The 15000-nt window shown below is 59.5% G+C and overlaps 1 protein-coding gene across 1 annotated transcript in view; it reads right to left on the reverse strand.

The window, feature by feature from the left end:
• Positions 1–3373: 3373 nt before the first annotated feature.
• LOC139077417 (collagen alpha-2(I) chain-like) overlaps positions 3374–15000 on the reverse strand; it is a 13353-nt gene continuing 1726 nt past the window's right edge. The window contains exons 3-4 of the mRNA XM_070585103.1: positions 7815–15000; positions 3374–7701 (exon numbers count right to left, since the gene is read on the reverse strand). The exon at positions 7815–15000 is cut by the window's right edge and continues 392 nt beyond it. Coding sequence (XP_070441204.1) covers positions 13515–15000 — 1486 coding nt within the window. The 3' untranslated portion in view covers positions 3374–7701; positions 7815–13514. The remainder of the gene's footprint in view (positions 7702–7814) is intronic.

The following is a 15000-nucleotide window of genomic DNA, read 5'->3' on the forward strand; positions in this document are numbered from 1 at the left end:
CGTCCCACCTGGAAAGTAGAGGGGGATGGGCACGGATGTCAGCTCAGGGCCAGTCTTCCTCGGCCGACAGAGGAGGATTGGCGGCAGATGTTCGCTCAGGGCTCATCTTCCTCAAAAATAAAATAATAAATCGATTCGATAAAATATCAAATAACACAACCGCGGGATCACGACTTAGAGTCACCATTGGCCCGATGATGCCACTCCCCACCCCCCCCACCCCCCTACCCCCCACCATTTGGAGGTGCCGTCAGTGGGATTCGTTCCTGTTTGTCCATCTTTCTTCCTCTTTTTTTTTTTTTTTTTTTAAAGACCGGCACCCGAGCTCATTGCCAATCTTATCTTTTCTTTTTATTCCTCCTCCTTCTTCTTCTTCTCCCCAGAGCACCCCAGTACCTAGTTGTATATTCTCTTTGAGGGTCCCTCTGGTTCTGCCGTGTGGGACGCCACCTCAGCGTGGCTTGATGAGCGGTACCGTGTCCGAGCCCAGGATCCGAACCTTTGAAGCCCCGGGCCGCTGAAGCGGAGCGTGCAAACTCAACCGCTCGGCCACGGGGTCAGCCCCTTCCTTCGGAGGAGGAGGAGGAGGAGGAGGAGGAGGAGGAGGAGGAGGAGGAGGAGGCAGGCGCTGTGTGAAGTCGCCAGTGAGTCTGTGGAAAGAGACGGAGGATTTCCCATGGGAAGCTGGGGCGGGGGACACGGACCAATGTCGTGCGAACTTGAAGGTGAATGATCAAAAAACCCACACACGCCTAGAGCAGCGGGTTGCCAGTTAGGAGTTTGCTTGCCGGGCCCATAACGCAGGGCTCATCGATGAGCCAAACCGTCCGTGATCCTCAAGCAGTCTAGTAGGGTTAGAGAAAGGAGGGGGGCACTCTTTCTGCCCCAGACGAGGCGAGTTTCTCAGACAGCCACCCTGCCCCAACATCTTCCCTCCCTGCCTCCCGGCCCTTGGCGGACTGCGGCCTAAGGGTGGGGGAATTGAAGAAAGCCGTTCAATGGAAAAGAGCCCGAGGCCATGGGAGAGAGCTTCCTGCACTTGAATGAAGCCCTGACACCAGGCCCGTCGGAATGAATGGGCCTGACCTCCCCTCCCCCCTCCCCCCTCCCAGGCTGGCGAGTCCCACCGACTCGACTCGGCAGTGGAAGGCTAGGGGTTTCCTCCGAAATGGTGAACCGGCCCCCTTGTCCACAGGAAAACCACACACGGCTACAGCCTAGGCAGGATCTCGGGCCAAGTCGTCAGGGTGGCAAGATGATGGTGGATGAGAGGAAACTTGTTCTGGGACCGCCCCGCCCCCCCCATCGCCTCTCTGGCTGAGAAGAGGGCTGGGGAGCGGTGAGGGTCAGGGGGAGAGTGGGGGCGGGGCCGGGACAGGGACCACCGGGCAGTAGGACGGGAGTAGCCCTGAGGCCTGCCTGCCTGCCTGCCTGCCTGCTTCCTTCCCTGCCGGCGCAGGGCTGAGAGAGGCACGGGGCACGCTGGCTCCTGCCCCTTCACTCATTCGGGAAGCCTTCTGTTGTTGCTCCTGAGGTGCCGGCTGCGGTGACAGACAGAGCAAAACTCCTCTCTCTGTCTATTTCTTCAAAGGCCCGAGTCTGAGCTACGACAGATTCCCCTGTGGCTCGACCCGCAACCTCCCATCCTGCCAGACCAGACCCCTTGTCCAAAAACCTCCACTGGAGGAGCTCTTTCACCTGACCCGGAAAGGAAACACCAGCCCTGCCTCAGCCTCACACCCACCACCACCACCACCACCACAACCATCCCCCCCCCCGCCCCACTCTCCTCCGGACCCAGATACCTAACAGAGAGAACAAAAATCCAAAAATCCTGCTGCTCTCCTTCTACCGCCTCCACTTTAGAAGAGTCGGTCTCCCCCGAACACCTCAGACTCTGTGACTTCCCGCGGCCTCCCTTTCCCCGTCCCCATGCTCTCCCCGGACGGGCCCCATCTTACACTCGAACGACAGCTCCACCGCTCGGGGCAGCTAGACACGATGTCCCAAAGTGGCCCAGACGGTAGCCTGGTCGATTCCAAAGGACCCACACACGCAGTCGGCCATAAACGTGGTGTGGAGATCGTGGACGTTCGCGGGCCTCTGATGAAATCGCTGCTCCGGGGACCCCGGCGTCTAGGACCCGTCTTCTCCATGTTCTTCACACCGTTGCTCCTGGGCCGGTTATTCTCTTCCCTCTCGCTGACCTTAACGTTTTGTCTCTGCCATTGAATTTTTTTTTTAAAGATTTTATTTTTTCCTTTTTCTCCCCAAAGCCCCCCGGTACATAGTTGTGTATTCTTCGTTGTGGGTTCTTCTAGTTGTGGCATGTGGGACGCTGCCTCAGCGTGGTCTGATGAACAGTGCCATGTCCGCGCCCAGGATTCGAACCCACGAAACACTGGGCCGCCTGCAGCGGAGCGCGCGAACTTAACCACTCGGCCACGGGGCCAGCCCCCTCTGCCATTGAATTTTGACTGTGCGAATGTGACTTGCCGCTGTAGGGCTGCGTGGATCTCTCAGGCATCCTGCTGTGCCATGCGGGGGGGGGGGAATCCTTGGTGGGTGGGTCGATAGACGTCCCTTTGGTTGTCCCCTGGAGGGGAGAGACAGAGGGGACGACTCAATCCACCACGAACGCTGATGTCGCTCCGATAAACCTGTAGCGGTGATTCTAGTTTATGGCCCGTGTCCTGAAAAGAACTTCCCGAAGGGCCAGCCCGGCGGCACAGCAGTTAAGTTCGCACGTTCCGTTTTGTCGGCCAGGGGTTCGCCGGTTCGGATCCAGGGTGCGGACGTGGCGCCGCTTGGTGAGCCATGCTGTGGTCGGCGTCCCGCCTATCAACGGGAGGAGGATGGGCACGGATGTTAGCTCGGGACCACTCTCCCGGGGCAAAAAGAGGAGAATTGGCAGCAGGTGTCAGCTCGGGGCTCGTCTTCCTCGAAAAATAAATTAATTAAATAAATAAAAACAACTTCCCAAACCTCTCTGATAACTTGAAGCTTTGAAGTTTTGCGAGGTGAAATCAGGTGATAAAAAAGTCCACGGACGGGGGCAGCCCCGTGGCCGAGTGGTTAAGTTCACACGCTCCCCTTCGGCGGCCCAGGGTTTTGCCCGTTCAGATCCCGGGCACGGACACGGCACCGCTCGTCGGGCCGTGTGGAGGCGGCGTCCCACATGCCACAACTAGAACGGCCCTCAACTAAGATAGACAACTATGTCATGGGGGGGATTTGGGGAGAAAAATCGGGGGGGGGGGAAAAAACAAAAACGGAAGATTGGCAACAGTCGTTAGCTCGGGTGCCAAACTTAAGACAAAAACAATTTCCTTGACGATGTAGATCATTTCCGAGTAAGATAGAACCTGAGACGTGAGTGGCTAAATAGAAGTTTATCTACTTTGGGTTTGTGAGGATACGGAAACGAAAAGACGTTTGGGTCTATCGAGGAACACGTCTCGTGCTTTATTAAAAGCTTTGACAGGGGACGGCGGCACGGCGGCATAGTGGTTAAGCTCCTGCACTCAGCTTCGGCAGCCTGGGGTCCTCGGGTTCAGATCCCGGGCGTGGACCTCCACCGCTCCTCACACCGGGCTGTGGTGGCATCCCGTCCGCAAGATCAAGGAAGTGGGGCGCAGGTGTTACCTCGGGCCCGCTCTCCCTCAAGCAGAAAGAAGAGGAAGATTGGCAACAGGCGTCAGCTCTGTGAGGGCCGATCTTCCTCACCCAAAAACTAAAGTGAGATGAAATCAAATAAAGCGAAGGAAGAGATAAACCTATGAAATCCCATGTTTCTAAAAGTGGCCAAGTGTTTAGAAATTGGCCAAGCGACAGACTGCTCATGGGAAGGACAGTTCCTAATTGCTGACTTCTTAGTTTTCACCAAAATTAAGGTTCGTGAGGGTTAAAAATTCTACTTAACGAATGCGATGAAAGCCACTAGGCCGGCCCAGTGGCGCGCTGGTTAAGTGTGCCTGTTCCACTTCGCCGGCCCGGGGTTCGCCGGTTCGGATCCCGGGGGTGGACGTGGCACCGCTGGGCGAGCCACGTGGTGGTAGGCGTCCCACATATGAAATAGAGGAAGATGGGCACGGAGGTTAGCTCAGGGCCAGCCTTCCTCGGCAAAAAGAGGAGGATTGGCAGCAGTTAGCTCAGGGCTCATCGTCCTCAAAACAAAACAACACAAAACAAAACAAAAAGCCACTAAAAGTGAATATGGGAAACATCTTTGTGTTCAAGGAAAGTGAGATGGCTGCCTTCAGGCAAGAGGGCCTAAAAAGTAAAGATCGTTTTGTCTGTGAAAAGGTGATCACGGGGAAAAAAATCTGAGAAAAAGGTCTGTTCGTGGTCAAGTGGCCTAAAATTGGAACGAGTGGACAGATAGAAATGGCGAGCGATAGGATCTATTGGAGTCTATGAGGAAGCCATTGGGTGTCGGCCTAATTCGGCCTGACAGTGTTTTTCCAAAAGGGCCTGACGTGGCCGTCGAGCACGCATCGCATCGTAGATCTGCTTTAAACATTTCCTACGGCAAGAACCAATGCCCTTAAGGGAAAGGAGCAGCTTCCCCGTGCTCGGGCCTTTCCTTAAGGAGAGGCATCTTTCCTTAGGCTAGGAACGGATGGTTGCGCTCACCTTTGACCATCCGGCTCACCTGTGACCACCCAGGCCCAGACAACAGACCTGCCACCCAGCAGTGTCTGTCGATCGCTGTGCTGACAGAGCAGTGTCGCGACTATCGTCCAAGGGACCTTTCGATCCTATGTGAAACGTCCTCTCTGGGGGTCTAGAAGCACTCTGTACACCCCACTTCCCGGGCGCCCTTTCTTCCTTCAGGAAGAAAGGCCCCGGGCCACAGTCCTTACATCTTAGGTCAGAATAAACTCACCCCGATTTTCACGGATAGATTGGTTCCGGATTATTTCCATCGACAGAATGGAATCAAGTCAATGAGTTTCAAGATCGGAGGGAAGCTGATGCAAAATCAGAATTGGTTTTTCTCGCTCTCGAAAGGATACTTTTCTCTAACTTCTAGTCTCCTCCTGATAAAGACATTGGAAAAGGTTTCTCTTGACCTCTGAGGGAATCGACACCAAAGACAGAGATCCTCCATTTTGTCAGAATGATTTCCTAGGCCTCTAACGGAGGAGGCCTCCCTCGGACGGGAGCTCAGCTTTTGTTTTGCAACAGTTTTCCTCTCTCTGCTTGCCTTTAACATCTCCTTTCCCGTTCTTCTTTTTTGGAAGGGAAATACGTGCACCGCTGGGGGGGGGGGGGAAAGAATTTTCTAAATGACCAAAGAAGATCTACGACTGTTGTTATTTTGGTTTCACGGAGCAGTTCCACGTCCACATTTACCCCATTTTAAACACCCACACACACTCACAGCACGGCGCTGTGAGGATGTCCCGGGGAACTCGATTTGTGGAGGGAATGGCTGTGAGGTCTCTGCCCCCAACCCGCACCATTTGGGTGCTTCTGCTTGTTGATGAGGACGGGAAGCCCTGCTGAAATCCATATTCTTATCACCACACGTGAATCTGCACCCATGCTCCCCCCGTGTGTCGTCTTTGGGCTTTGCTGTGGCCCCGTGCGGAGGGAGACCCGTTTTGTCTTGTAAACTTTTCAGCGGCCAAGCGGCTCGGTCCTTTCCTCTACGACTTGTGGGCTCTGTCTGTCCGTCTGCCTTAGAAAGACCCTCTGGGCCGGAAGTGACAGGCTGCACACAATTCCTGACAGACTGCGGACAATTCCTCCGTCGTCACGGTCCTTCTCTGATGACGTGCATGGTTTCGGTTTGACAGCGACCCCCACCCCCCACCCCGCCCTGATTTTCTAAGTCCTCCCGGGACCCGGGAAGTGCTCGGGCCGCTCCGGGAATCGGGGGCCGGCAGCCCCGGCCTGCCCCGTGGCATCTCCGGGGACTTTTCCACCCTCTGTCCGCGTCAGCCAGCCGGCAGCCCCGGCCCGGCCCAGGAGTCACGTGGGGAGTCTGTCCCCTTCCTGGCAAGCCCACCCACCCCACCCCCCTCCCCGCCGATTTTCCAAGACCTCCTTCTGCGCCCAGGGTTGCCCTGTGCTGCCTGGGAGCTCCGAGGTGGACACCCTGGGGCCTCGCGTGGTGACCTCCCGGCCGCCCCAAGCGGGCCCAGAGAGAAAGAGAGAGAGAGACAGAGTCAGAGACAGAGAGACAGAGAGACAGAGACAGAGGTAGACAGAGAGAGACCTGACCCGGCGGTGGGCTCAGGCTGTGCACTCTCGCTGGCCGGTGACCCGGTTCCCTCCCGCTGACCCCTCCGCGCCGGTTGTTGGGCGCCATCTGGCGGCCGCTTTTACAGAGTGGCCCTCCTCCGGAGCCCCGGCGACATGAGCAAGGGATGGGACTTGCAGGACGTCTGTGTGGTTTCCAGTGTGGGTCTGTGTGGAACAGAGCTGCTAAGAACATTCATGCCCCGGATTCTGTGTGAATGAACAGGAACGTGGCCGCAGCCCCCACCCCGCCCCCCGCCCCAGCCCCCGGGAGTGGCGGGAGTGGTGCCCTCCAGACCACCCTCGGGTTGGATGCCTCCCTCCCTGGAAGGACTCACGGGACTCCACAAAAGCTGACTTCCTGGAGGTCCAGCGGAGACCCCCAAGGCCCAAGGCCCCCCCCCACCACCACCACAGATCACTGTGGAAGCCTTAACGACCCAAGGCTCCAGCTACATACAGACGCTCTTAGGAGGCAAGATACACCAAGGGCTTATGTAGGTTGCCACTTTCGGTGGTTGTTTCCGCGGCGTGTGAGTTTTGGAACCCGCCACGCCATTTTTCACAGAGGCCATACCGTTTCCCTTCACCACCAGTGAGGCGTGAGTGACTGACTTGGCTTCTCCGCGACCTCACTAGCAGTTTGATCCTGTTCCTGTATTTGGAAGAAGCCAGTCTCACCCATGTGTCCCCACAATGTCTCCCTCTAATTTTCTCACTTGCTTTTCCAGGGAACAGCTCACATCTTTTCATGCGCTTATTGGTCATCCATGCGTACCTCCTCCTCCCCAGGTGAAAGTGCCTGCTCTGTCTATTGGCCTTCCATTGTATTTGTATTTTTCAGTGTTGATTTCCCCCGGGTCTCCACTCCATTGTGGGGTTTTTTTTTGTTGTTGTTGTTTTTTTTTCTGCTTAAAGATTGCCACCTGAGCTAAGCCTCTGTTTCCCATCTTTGTCAGTTTCAGAGGGTAGATTTCTCAGTCTTGCTCTTTCCCAAGTTCTGCACGCCCTTGTGTGTGTGTGTGTTTTTTTTTTTTTTTTTTGCTCAAATATTGAACCTAAGCTAGCATCTGTTGCCCATCTTCGTCAGTTTGAGAGGGTAGGTTTCTCAGTGTTGCTTTTTCCCCAGGTCTCCAAGTCCCTCAGTGTGTGTGTGTGTGAGTGTGTGTGTTTTCTTTGCAAGATTGGCACTTGAGCTAACGTGTGTTGCCCATCTTTGTCAGTTTCAGAGGCTAGATTTTTCAGTATCGCTCTTTCCCAAGGTCTCCACTCCCTTGCTCTTTTCTTTTCTTTTTTTTTTTTTTTTTGGCTTAAAGATTGTCACCTGAGCTAGGCTCTGTTGCCCTGCTTCCTCCGTTTCAGCGGGTACCTTTTTTCAGGGTTGCTTTTTCACCGGGTCTCCTCGCCATTGTATTTTTTTATTTTTTATTTTTTTTGCTTAATGATTGCCACCTGAGCTAGCCTCTGTTGCCCATCTTCTTCAGTTTCAGATGGTAGATTTCTCAGTGTTGCTTTTTCCAAGGTCTCCACGCCCTTGTGTTTTTTTTTCTGCTTAACGATTGCACCTGAGCTAGCCTCTGTTGCCCATGTTCTCAGTTTCAGAGGGTAGATTTCTCAGTGCTGCTTTTTCCCCAGGTCTCCACGCCCTTGTGTGTTTCTTTTGCTTAACGATTGCCACCTGAGCTAGCCTCTGTTGCCCATTTCGTCAGTTTCAGAGGTGGATTTCTCAGTGCTGCTTTTTCCCCAGGTCTCCACGCCCTTGTGTGTTTCTTTTGCTTAACGATTGCCACCTGAGCTAGCCTCTGTGGCCCATCTTTGTCAGTTTCAGAGGGTAGATTTCTCAGTCTTGCTCTTTCCCAAGTTCTGCACGCCCTTGTGTGTGGGTTTTTTTTTTTTTTTTTTTTTTTTGCTCAAATATTGAACCTAAGCTAGCATCTGTTGCCCTTCTTCGTCAGTTTCAGAGGGTGGATTTCTCCGTGTTGCTTTTTCCCCAGGTCTCCACGCCCTTGTGTGTTTCTTTTGCTTAACGATTGCCACCTGAGCTAGCCTCTGTGGCCCATTTTCGTCAGTTTCAGAGGGTGGATTTCTCAGTGTTGCTTTTTCCCCAGGTCTCCACGCCCTTGTGTGTTTCTTTTGCTTAACGATTGCCACCTGAGCTAGCCTCTGTGGCCCATTTTCGTCAGCTTCAGAGGGTGGATTTCTCAGTGTTGCTTTTTCCCCAGGTCTCCACGTCCCTCAGTGTGTGTGTGTGTGAGTGTGTGTGTTTTCTTTGCAAGATTGGCACTTGAACTAACGTGTGTTGCCAGTCTTTGTCAGTCAGAGGCTAGATTTTTCAGTATCGCTCTTTCCCAAGGTCTCCACTCCCTTGCTCTTTTCTTTCTTCCTACCTTTCTTTCTTTCTTTCTTTCTTTTTGGCTTAAATATTGTCACCTGAGCTAGGCTCTGTTGCCCTGCTTCCTCCGTTTCAGCGGGTACCTTTTTTCAGGGTTGCTTTTTCACCGGGTCTCCTCGCCATTGTAGTTTTTTATTTTATTTTATATTTTTGCTTAATGATTGCCACCTGAGGTAGCCTCTGTTGCCCATCTTCGTCAGTTTCAGAGGGTGGATTTCTCAGTGCTGCTTTTTCCCCAGGTCTCCACGCCCTTGTGTGTTTCTTTTGCTTAACGATTGCCACCTGAGCTAGTCTCTGTTGCCCATCTTTGTCAGTTTCAGAGGGTAGATTTCTCAGTCTTGCTCTTTCCCAAGTTCTGCACGCCCTTGTGTGTGTGTGTGTGTTTTTTTTTTTTTTTTTGCTCAAATATTGAACCAAAGCTAGCCTCTGTGGCCCATCTTTGTCAGTTTCAGAGGGTAGATTTCTCAGTCTTGCTCTTTCCCAAGTTCTGCACGCCCTTGTGTGTGGTTTTTTTTTTTTTTTTTTTTTTTGCTCAAATATTGAACCTAAGCTAGCATCTGTTGCCCTTCTTCGTCAGTTTCAGAGGGTGGATTTCTCCGTGTTGCTTTTTCCCCAGGTCTCCACGCCCTTGTGTGTTTCTTTTGCTTAACGATTGCCACCTGAGCTAGCCTCTGTGGCCCATTTTCGTCAGTTTCAGAGGGTGGATTTCTCCGTGTTGCTTTTTCCCCAGGTCTCCACGCCCTTGTGTGTTTCTTTTGCTTAACGATTGCCACCTGAGCTAGCCTCTGTGGCCCATTTTCGTCAGCTTCAGAGGGTGGATTTCTCAGTGTTGCTTTTTCCCCAGGTCTCCACGTCCCTCAGTGTGTGTGTGTGTGAGTGTGTGTGTTTTCTTTGCAAGATTGGCACTTGAGCTAACGTGTGTTGCCAATCTTTGTCAGTCAGAGGGTAGATTTCTCAGTGTTGCTTTTTCCCCAGGTCTCCACTCCCTTGTGTCTTTCTTTTCTGCTTAAAGGTTGCCACCTGAGCTAGCGTCTGTTGCCCATGTTCCTCAGTTTCAGCGGGTGGATTTCTCCGTGCTGCTTTTTACCCGGGTCTCCACGCCCTTGTGTGTTTCTTTTGCTTAACGATTGCCACCTGAGCTAGCCTCTGTTGCCCTTCTTTCTCAGTTTCAGAGGGTGGATTTCTCAGTGTTGCTTTTTCCCCAGGTCTCCACGCCCTTGTGTGTTTCTTTTGCTTAACGATTGCCACCTGAGCTAGCCTCTGTGGCCCATTTTCGTCAGCTTCAGAGGGTGGATTTCTCAGTGTTGCTTTTTCCCCAGGTCTCCACGTCCCTCATGTGTGTGTGTGTGTGAGTGTGTGTGTTTTCTTTGCAAGATTGGCACTTGAGCTAACGTGTGTTGCCCATCTTTGTCAGTTTCAGAGGCTAGATTTTTCAGTATCGCTCTTTCCCAAGGTCTCCACTCCCTTGCTCTTTTCTTTGTTTCTTTGTTTCTTTCTTTCTTTCTTTTTGGCTTAAATATTGTCACCTGAGCTAGGCTCTGTTGCCCTGCTTCCTCCGTTTCAGAGGGTACCTTTTTTCAGGGTTGCTTTTTCCCGGGTCTCCTCGCCATTGTAGTTTTTTATTTTATTTATTTATTTTTTTGCTTAACGATTGCCACCTGAGCTAGCCTGTGTTGCCCATGTTCGTCAGTTTCAGAGGGTAGATTTCTCAGCGTTGCTTTTTCCCCAGGTCTCTACGCGCTTGTGTGTGTGTGTGTGTGTGTGTGTGTTCTGCTTAAAGATTGCCACCCGAGCTAGCCCCTGTTGCCCATCTTCGTCAGTTTCAGAGGGTAGATTTCTCAGTGTTGATTTTCCCCCAGTTCTCCACGCCCTCGTGCTTTTTTTTTTTTTTTAATTTCCTTAAATGTCGGCACCTCAGCTAGCCTCTTTTTCCCATCTTCGTCCGTTTCAGCGGGTAGACTCTCCGCCTGCCTTCGACAGACCCTCTGCGCTTGAAAGCTTTCCTCCTCCCGTCATCACGGTCCTTCTCGGATGACGTGCCTGGTTTCGGTTTGACCGTCCCCGCCCGCCCTGATTTTCTAAGTCCTCCCGGGAGCCCCGGGGGCGCTCCGGCCGCTCCGGGAAGCGGCGGCCTCCCGGCCGCACCGGCTCAGCCCGGCCCGGGCCGACCCCTGGCCTCTCTGGGGGAACTCTCCCCGTCCCCTTCCCGGTGAGCGCCCGAGAAACCTTTTCCGGGTCCCCCTCCTGCGGCTGGGGCTGCGCCTTGGCGGCCGCGAGCCCGCGGGCGGACGCCCCGGGGCCGAGCTGGGCCGGGAGGCTGGGTCCGAGGGGGCGCCGGGACGGGATCTGGCGGCCCGGCGGCCCGGCTGTGCTCCCCGGCGGGCCCGCGCTCCGGCTCCGTCCCGCTGAGGCGGTCGCCGGTCGCCGGGTGCCACCTGGCGGCCGCTTTTATATCGTCTCTTTCCTCCGGAGCTCCGGCGACGCGGGCCAAGGGACGGGACTCGGCCGCGGTGACCGAGGCAGAGTCCCGGGAGGCCGGCGTCGCTGGCGGGATCTGGCCCGGTGGCGCCGGGGCGTGAGCGCGACGCCCGCTCGCCGGAGATTGGAGGTGCAGGCTACTGAGGGAGGTGGCTGTCGCCGCGCCGCCCGGTGCCGGCCGGGGTGTGGGGCCTCCCGGACGGGTCGACCAGCAGCCGCCGGTGCCCCTCCGTCCCCGGGAGGGGGTGGGGGGCCGCCGCGGGGGAACGGGCGAGGGAACTCGTCCCGTGCCCGGCCGTCGTCCTGAGGGCGGCCCGGTGGTCGGGCCTTCCGCGTCGCCGATCCCCTTTCCGCGCCCCGCTCCGGAGGTGGGGGACCGGCCGGGGCCTTGCGGGGGAGGCCCGTGGAGGGCGCGACGGGCTCGGCCGCCGGGCTGGCCTTTTCCCCACTGGTCTTCCGAGTCGACCGGCTCTGGCGGTGGGGACCGGGCCCGGTCCTCGGATGCCTCCTCCTCCGTGGCAGTTTTTTGTCCAAGTCCCGCCCTGGAGAAGAGCGTGGACCGGCCCCGGGAGCCCTCGAGGGCGGGCCGGGGAGGGCGTCCCCGGCCGGGACGCGTGCCCGGGGTGGGTCCGGGCCGTCGGACCGGACTTCTCTCTCCGAGTTTCGCGGGTCGCGTCTTTGTCCGGAGGTGGGAGGGGGCCGGCTCGAGGCGTAGGTGGAGCCCCGGCTGAGGGACGGGAGCCACGGTCCCGCCCCGGGCCCGGTCGCCGGAGGCTCCTCCGTGGAATTCTTTTCTAAGTCCTGACCCGGCGACTCAGAGGGAGGGACCGACCGGTCCCGGCCCGCGCGGGCGGCCCGGGGAGGCTGTCCCCGGCTCCCCCTGCCGCCACGCTTCTGGGGTCGACCAGATGGCCCCGGGAGCTCCGGGCCTGGTGGCGATGGGGTCGTGCTTGGGGTCTGGTGGCCGTGGCCGTGATCCAGGGGTTCCCCTCGTGATCCGTGGGTGGGCCCCGTCTCCGGGCGCGGCGATTCTTGCCCCTGAATGGGTGGTTTTGTGCCGCCAGATAAGTGCTGACACGCTCTGCTCGGGTGACAGTCGCCCGAGAGCTTCCGGGTGCCTGGATGCGTGTGCGGGGAGGTCTCCGGGCTCTGGCCGAGAATCGGACGCCCGTTTCCACCCCCGCCGCTTGAGCCGCCCGCTGGGGCCTGCGCGCCGGCTCTTGTGCGTTCCAGGCGTCCCCGCGACCGTGGTGCCACCTCCGGTCTCTGGTACCCGAGGGCGGCGGGGTTAGGGGCGCGGGGTCCTCTACCACGTGCACTCCCTGCCGCCGGCACCCGGGTGCGGTCGCGACTTACCCCGTCCCGCCGGCTCCGTGCCAGTGCGTGTCAGGCGTTCTCGTCCTGGGGTCGTCGCCCGCGCTTGCTAGAGGAGGAGGGGGGCCGGTGAGGCTGAAGCAGGCTCCTCCGCTCGCTGTCCTCGCCGGCCTTCCCTTGCTCGGGGATCCCTCGCGTTATGCTGCTGATCGATGTGGTGATGCTGTGCTCTCCCGGGCCGGGCCTAAGCCGTGCCAGACGAGGGACGGACGTTCATGGCGAACGGGACCGCTCTTCTCGCTCTGCCCGCGGGCCCCCTCGCCCGTTCTCCCCCGCTGCGAGTGGCGTGTGGGAGGTGGCAGGGGTGCGGAATCCGGCCCGACCTCGCTCCCCCGCCCCGTGCCTTGTGGCGTGGGCGGTGTCGGGGTCTCCGTGACGCGGCGGATGCTCCGCCTGTGCCTCTTGGCTGTGTCTCGCGGGCGGCCCTCCCCACGGTGGGGCGGGCCGTGTTGCCGCCGCGCCGCGCGCCTTCTTGGACGCGTGAGCGCGCTCCCCCGGCCGTTGGCGGTGCCCCTGGAGTGTTCCAGGTCGTCCCTCAGGCGCCCGAGGCCGAGTGGCGGTGTCGTTCCCTGTTCCCGTCGCCCTCCTCAGGTGACCGCTGCGCTGGTGTGTCTGAGAAGCGGGGGGTCGAGTCGGTAAGGGAGGCGTGCCCGTCCCCCTCGCGGGGGACGGGTGCCTCGTCGCCCCCCCCCACGGCGTGCCGTGTGGGGGCGGGCAGGCTCGGGCGCGTGCCCGCGTGTTCCCCTTGCTGGGGTTTCCACGCGGGTGTGGGAGTGATCGTGGCGGGCCGAGCCAGCGGCGTGATGCTGGCTCTTTGGTTGGGAGGTGCTGTTTGATCGGCACCTCCGTCCCAGTCTCTGCCTCCCTTGGTCTCGGCCTGAGGGGAGGCACTGACTTGGGAGCCGCACAGGGGCCTTTTAGATCCCTAGCTAAGCCCAGTGTGGCCGGAGATGGCGAGCCCGGGGCAGCGCGGGCTCGCGGCCCTGACCACGGACGCTCCGACTTGCTCTAGGCCTTACCTCTACCGCAGATCCCTCCTGCGTTGTGTGGCCATGGTGTCTGTAAGCGCCTTGGTGGGCCCGATGGCGGACGATGGGCGGGGGCGACACGCCCTCGGTGAGAAAGCCTTCTCTAGCGATCCGAGAGGGTGCCTTGGGGTACCGGACCCCCCAGCCGCCGCCCCTCCTCTGCGCGTAGTAGCCACGGACGCCACCACCGTGGCGCGTGGGCAGAGCCGCTCTTTGCCTACCGCGGCCGGCGCCTCCCCCCTCCGAGTCGGGGGAGGGTCACGCCCGGCCGGGCCGTCGTTGGGCGCGGGGCCGCGCGTGTGCGCGAGCGTGCGCGTGGTTCTCCCGTCGCGTGCTGGGGTGGGGAGAGGGCCCGGCCCTGTCCGGGCTCCGCCCCGCCGCGAGCGGCTGGCTCTCCGCTCGCTCCCGTCCCGAGCCGCAGCCGGTGGTGGCGTGCGGGCATGGGTGGGGGCCGCCGCCGCTCTCGGGCGCGTTCCCTCGGGACGTGGGTCCCGGAGCAGACCAGACAGGCAGACGGGTGGCTGGGTGGACGGGGCGGCCCCCGGCGGCGGGGGCGCCTCACGTAGGCCCCGGCGGTGGGGCCGGGCCCGCGGGAGGCCGAAGGGTGGCTGAGGCCGGCCGGCGTCCCAGGCGTCGTGGGACCGCCCTCGCGTGTCGTTGGCGGTGGGATCCCGCGTGTGTTTTCCTGGTGGCCCGTCCGCGCCCGAGGCCGTCCCCGGGAGCCTTCCCGCGAGCCCGCGCTCCCTCCGTCGAGCGCGCGCGCCGCGCTCCCCGTTGCCGCCGGTGCTGCCCCGCCCGGGCAGACGCCTGGCCGCGCCGCCCACCGGCCGGGACCGAAATGGGCCTCGCCGCGCGGGTGTCGCCTCCGGCCACCGAGGCCGGTGGTGGCCCCGGGCGAAGTGCTCTCGGCTCCGGTTGGGTGGCGCCCGTGCGCCAGGCGCCCGGCGTGGGACGCCGGCGCCGTGTGCGGGAGAGCCCTGGCCGTGGAGGTGGGTGGTGGGGCCGAGCCCCCGTGAGCTGCGCGCGGGGCGACGGGGCCAGTCGCCGTTCCGGGCGCTGCGGGACCGCCCCTGGTGCTGGAGGCCCCTGGCGGTGAGACCCCGTGTGTGCTCCGGCGGCCGACTTGCCTCGGGAGGCTCTGTCTTCCCTCCTTCGCCCCGAGCGCGTCTCTCGGCGGGCCGCGGCCCTTCCTCCACCGCCACCGCCTCTCCGGCGCCTCGGCCCTCGCCGCCGTCGGCCTTCTCCCGAGCCCTTCCCCGTCGTCGCCTGTTCTGGCTGCCCGACCGGGGCCCCGCCCCGAGCGCGACTCGCTTCCCGGGGCCGCTGCGGCCTCCTCCGTGTCCGCCGCCGCTGCCCGCGCGACGGCGACGTTGCGTGCGGGCGGGGGACCGTCCCCCGCGGCGCCCCGTTCTGGCGCGCGCGTGTCTGTCGCAGCGCGGGTCGGGTCCCGGGCAGCCGTCGTGACCGGCCGCCGGCGCG

Source organism: Equus przewalskii, chromosome 19 (assembly GCF_037783145.1).
Source record: "Equus przewalskii isolate Varuska chromosome 19, EquPr2, whole genome shotgun sequence".
NCBI lineage: Eukaryota > Metazoa > Chordata > Mammalia > Perissodactyla > Equidae > Equus > Equus przewalskii.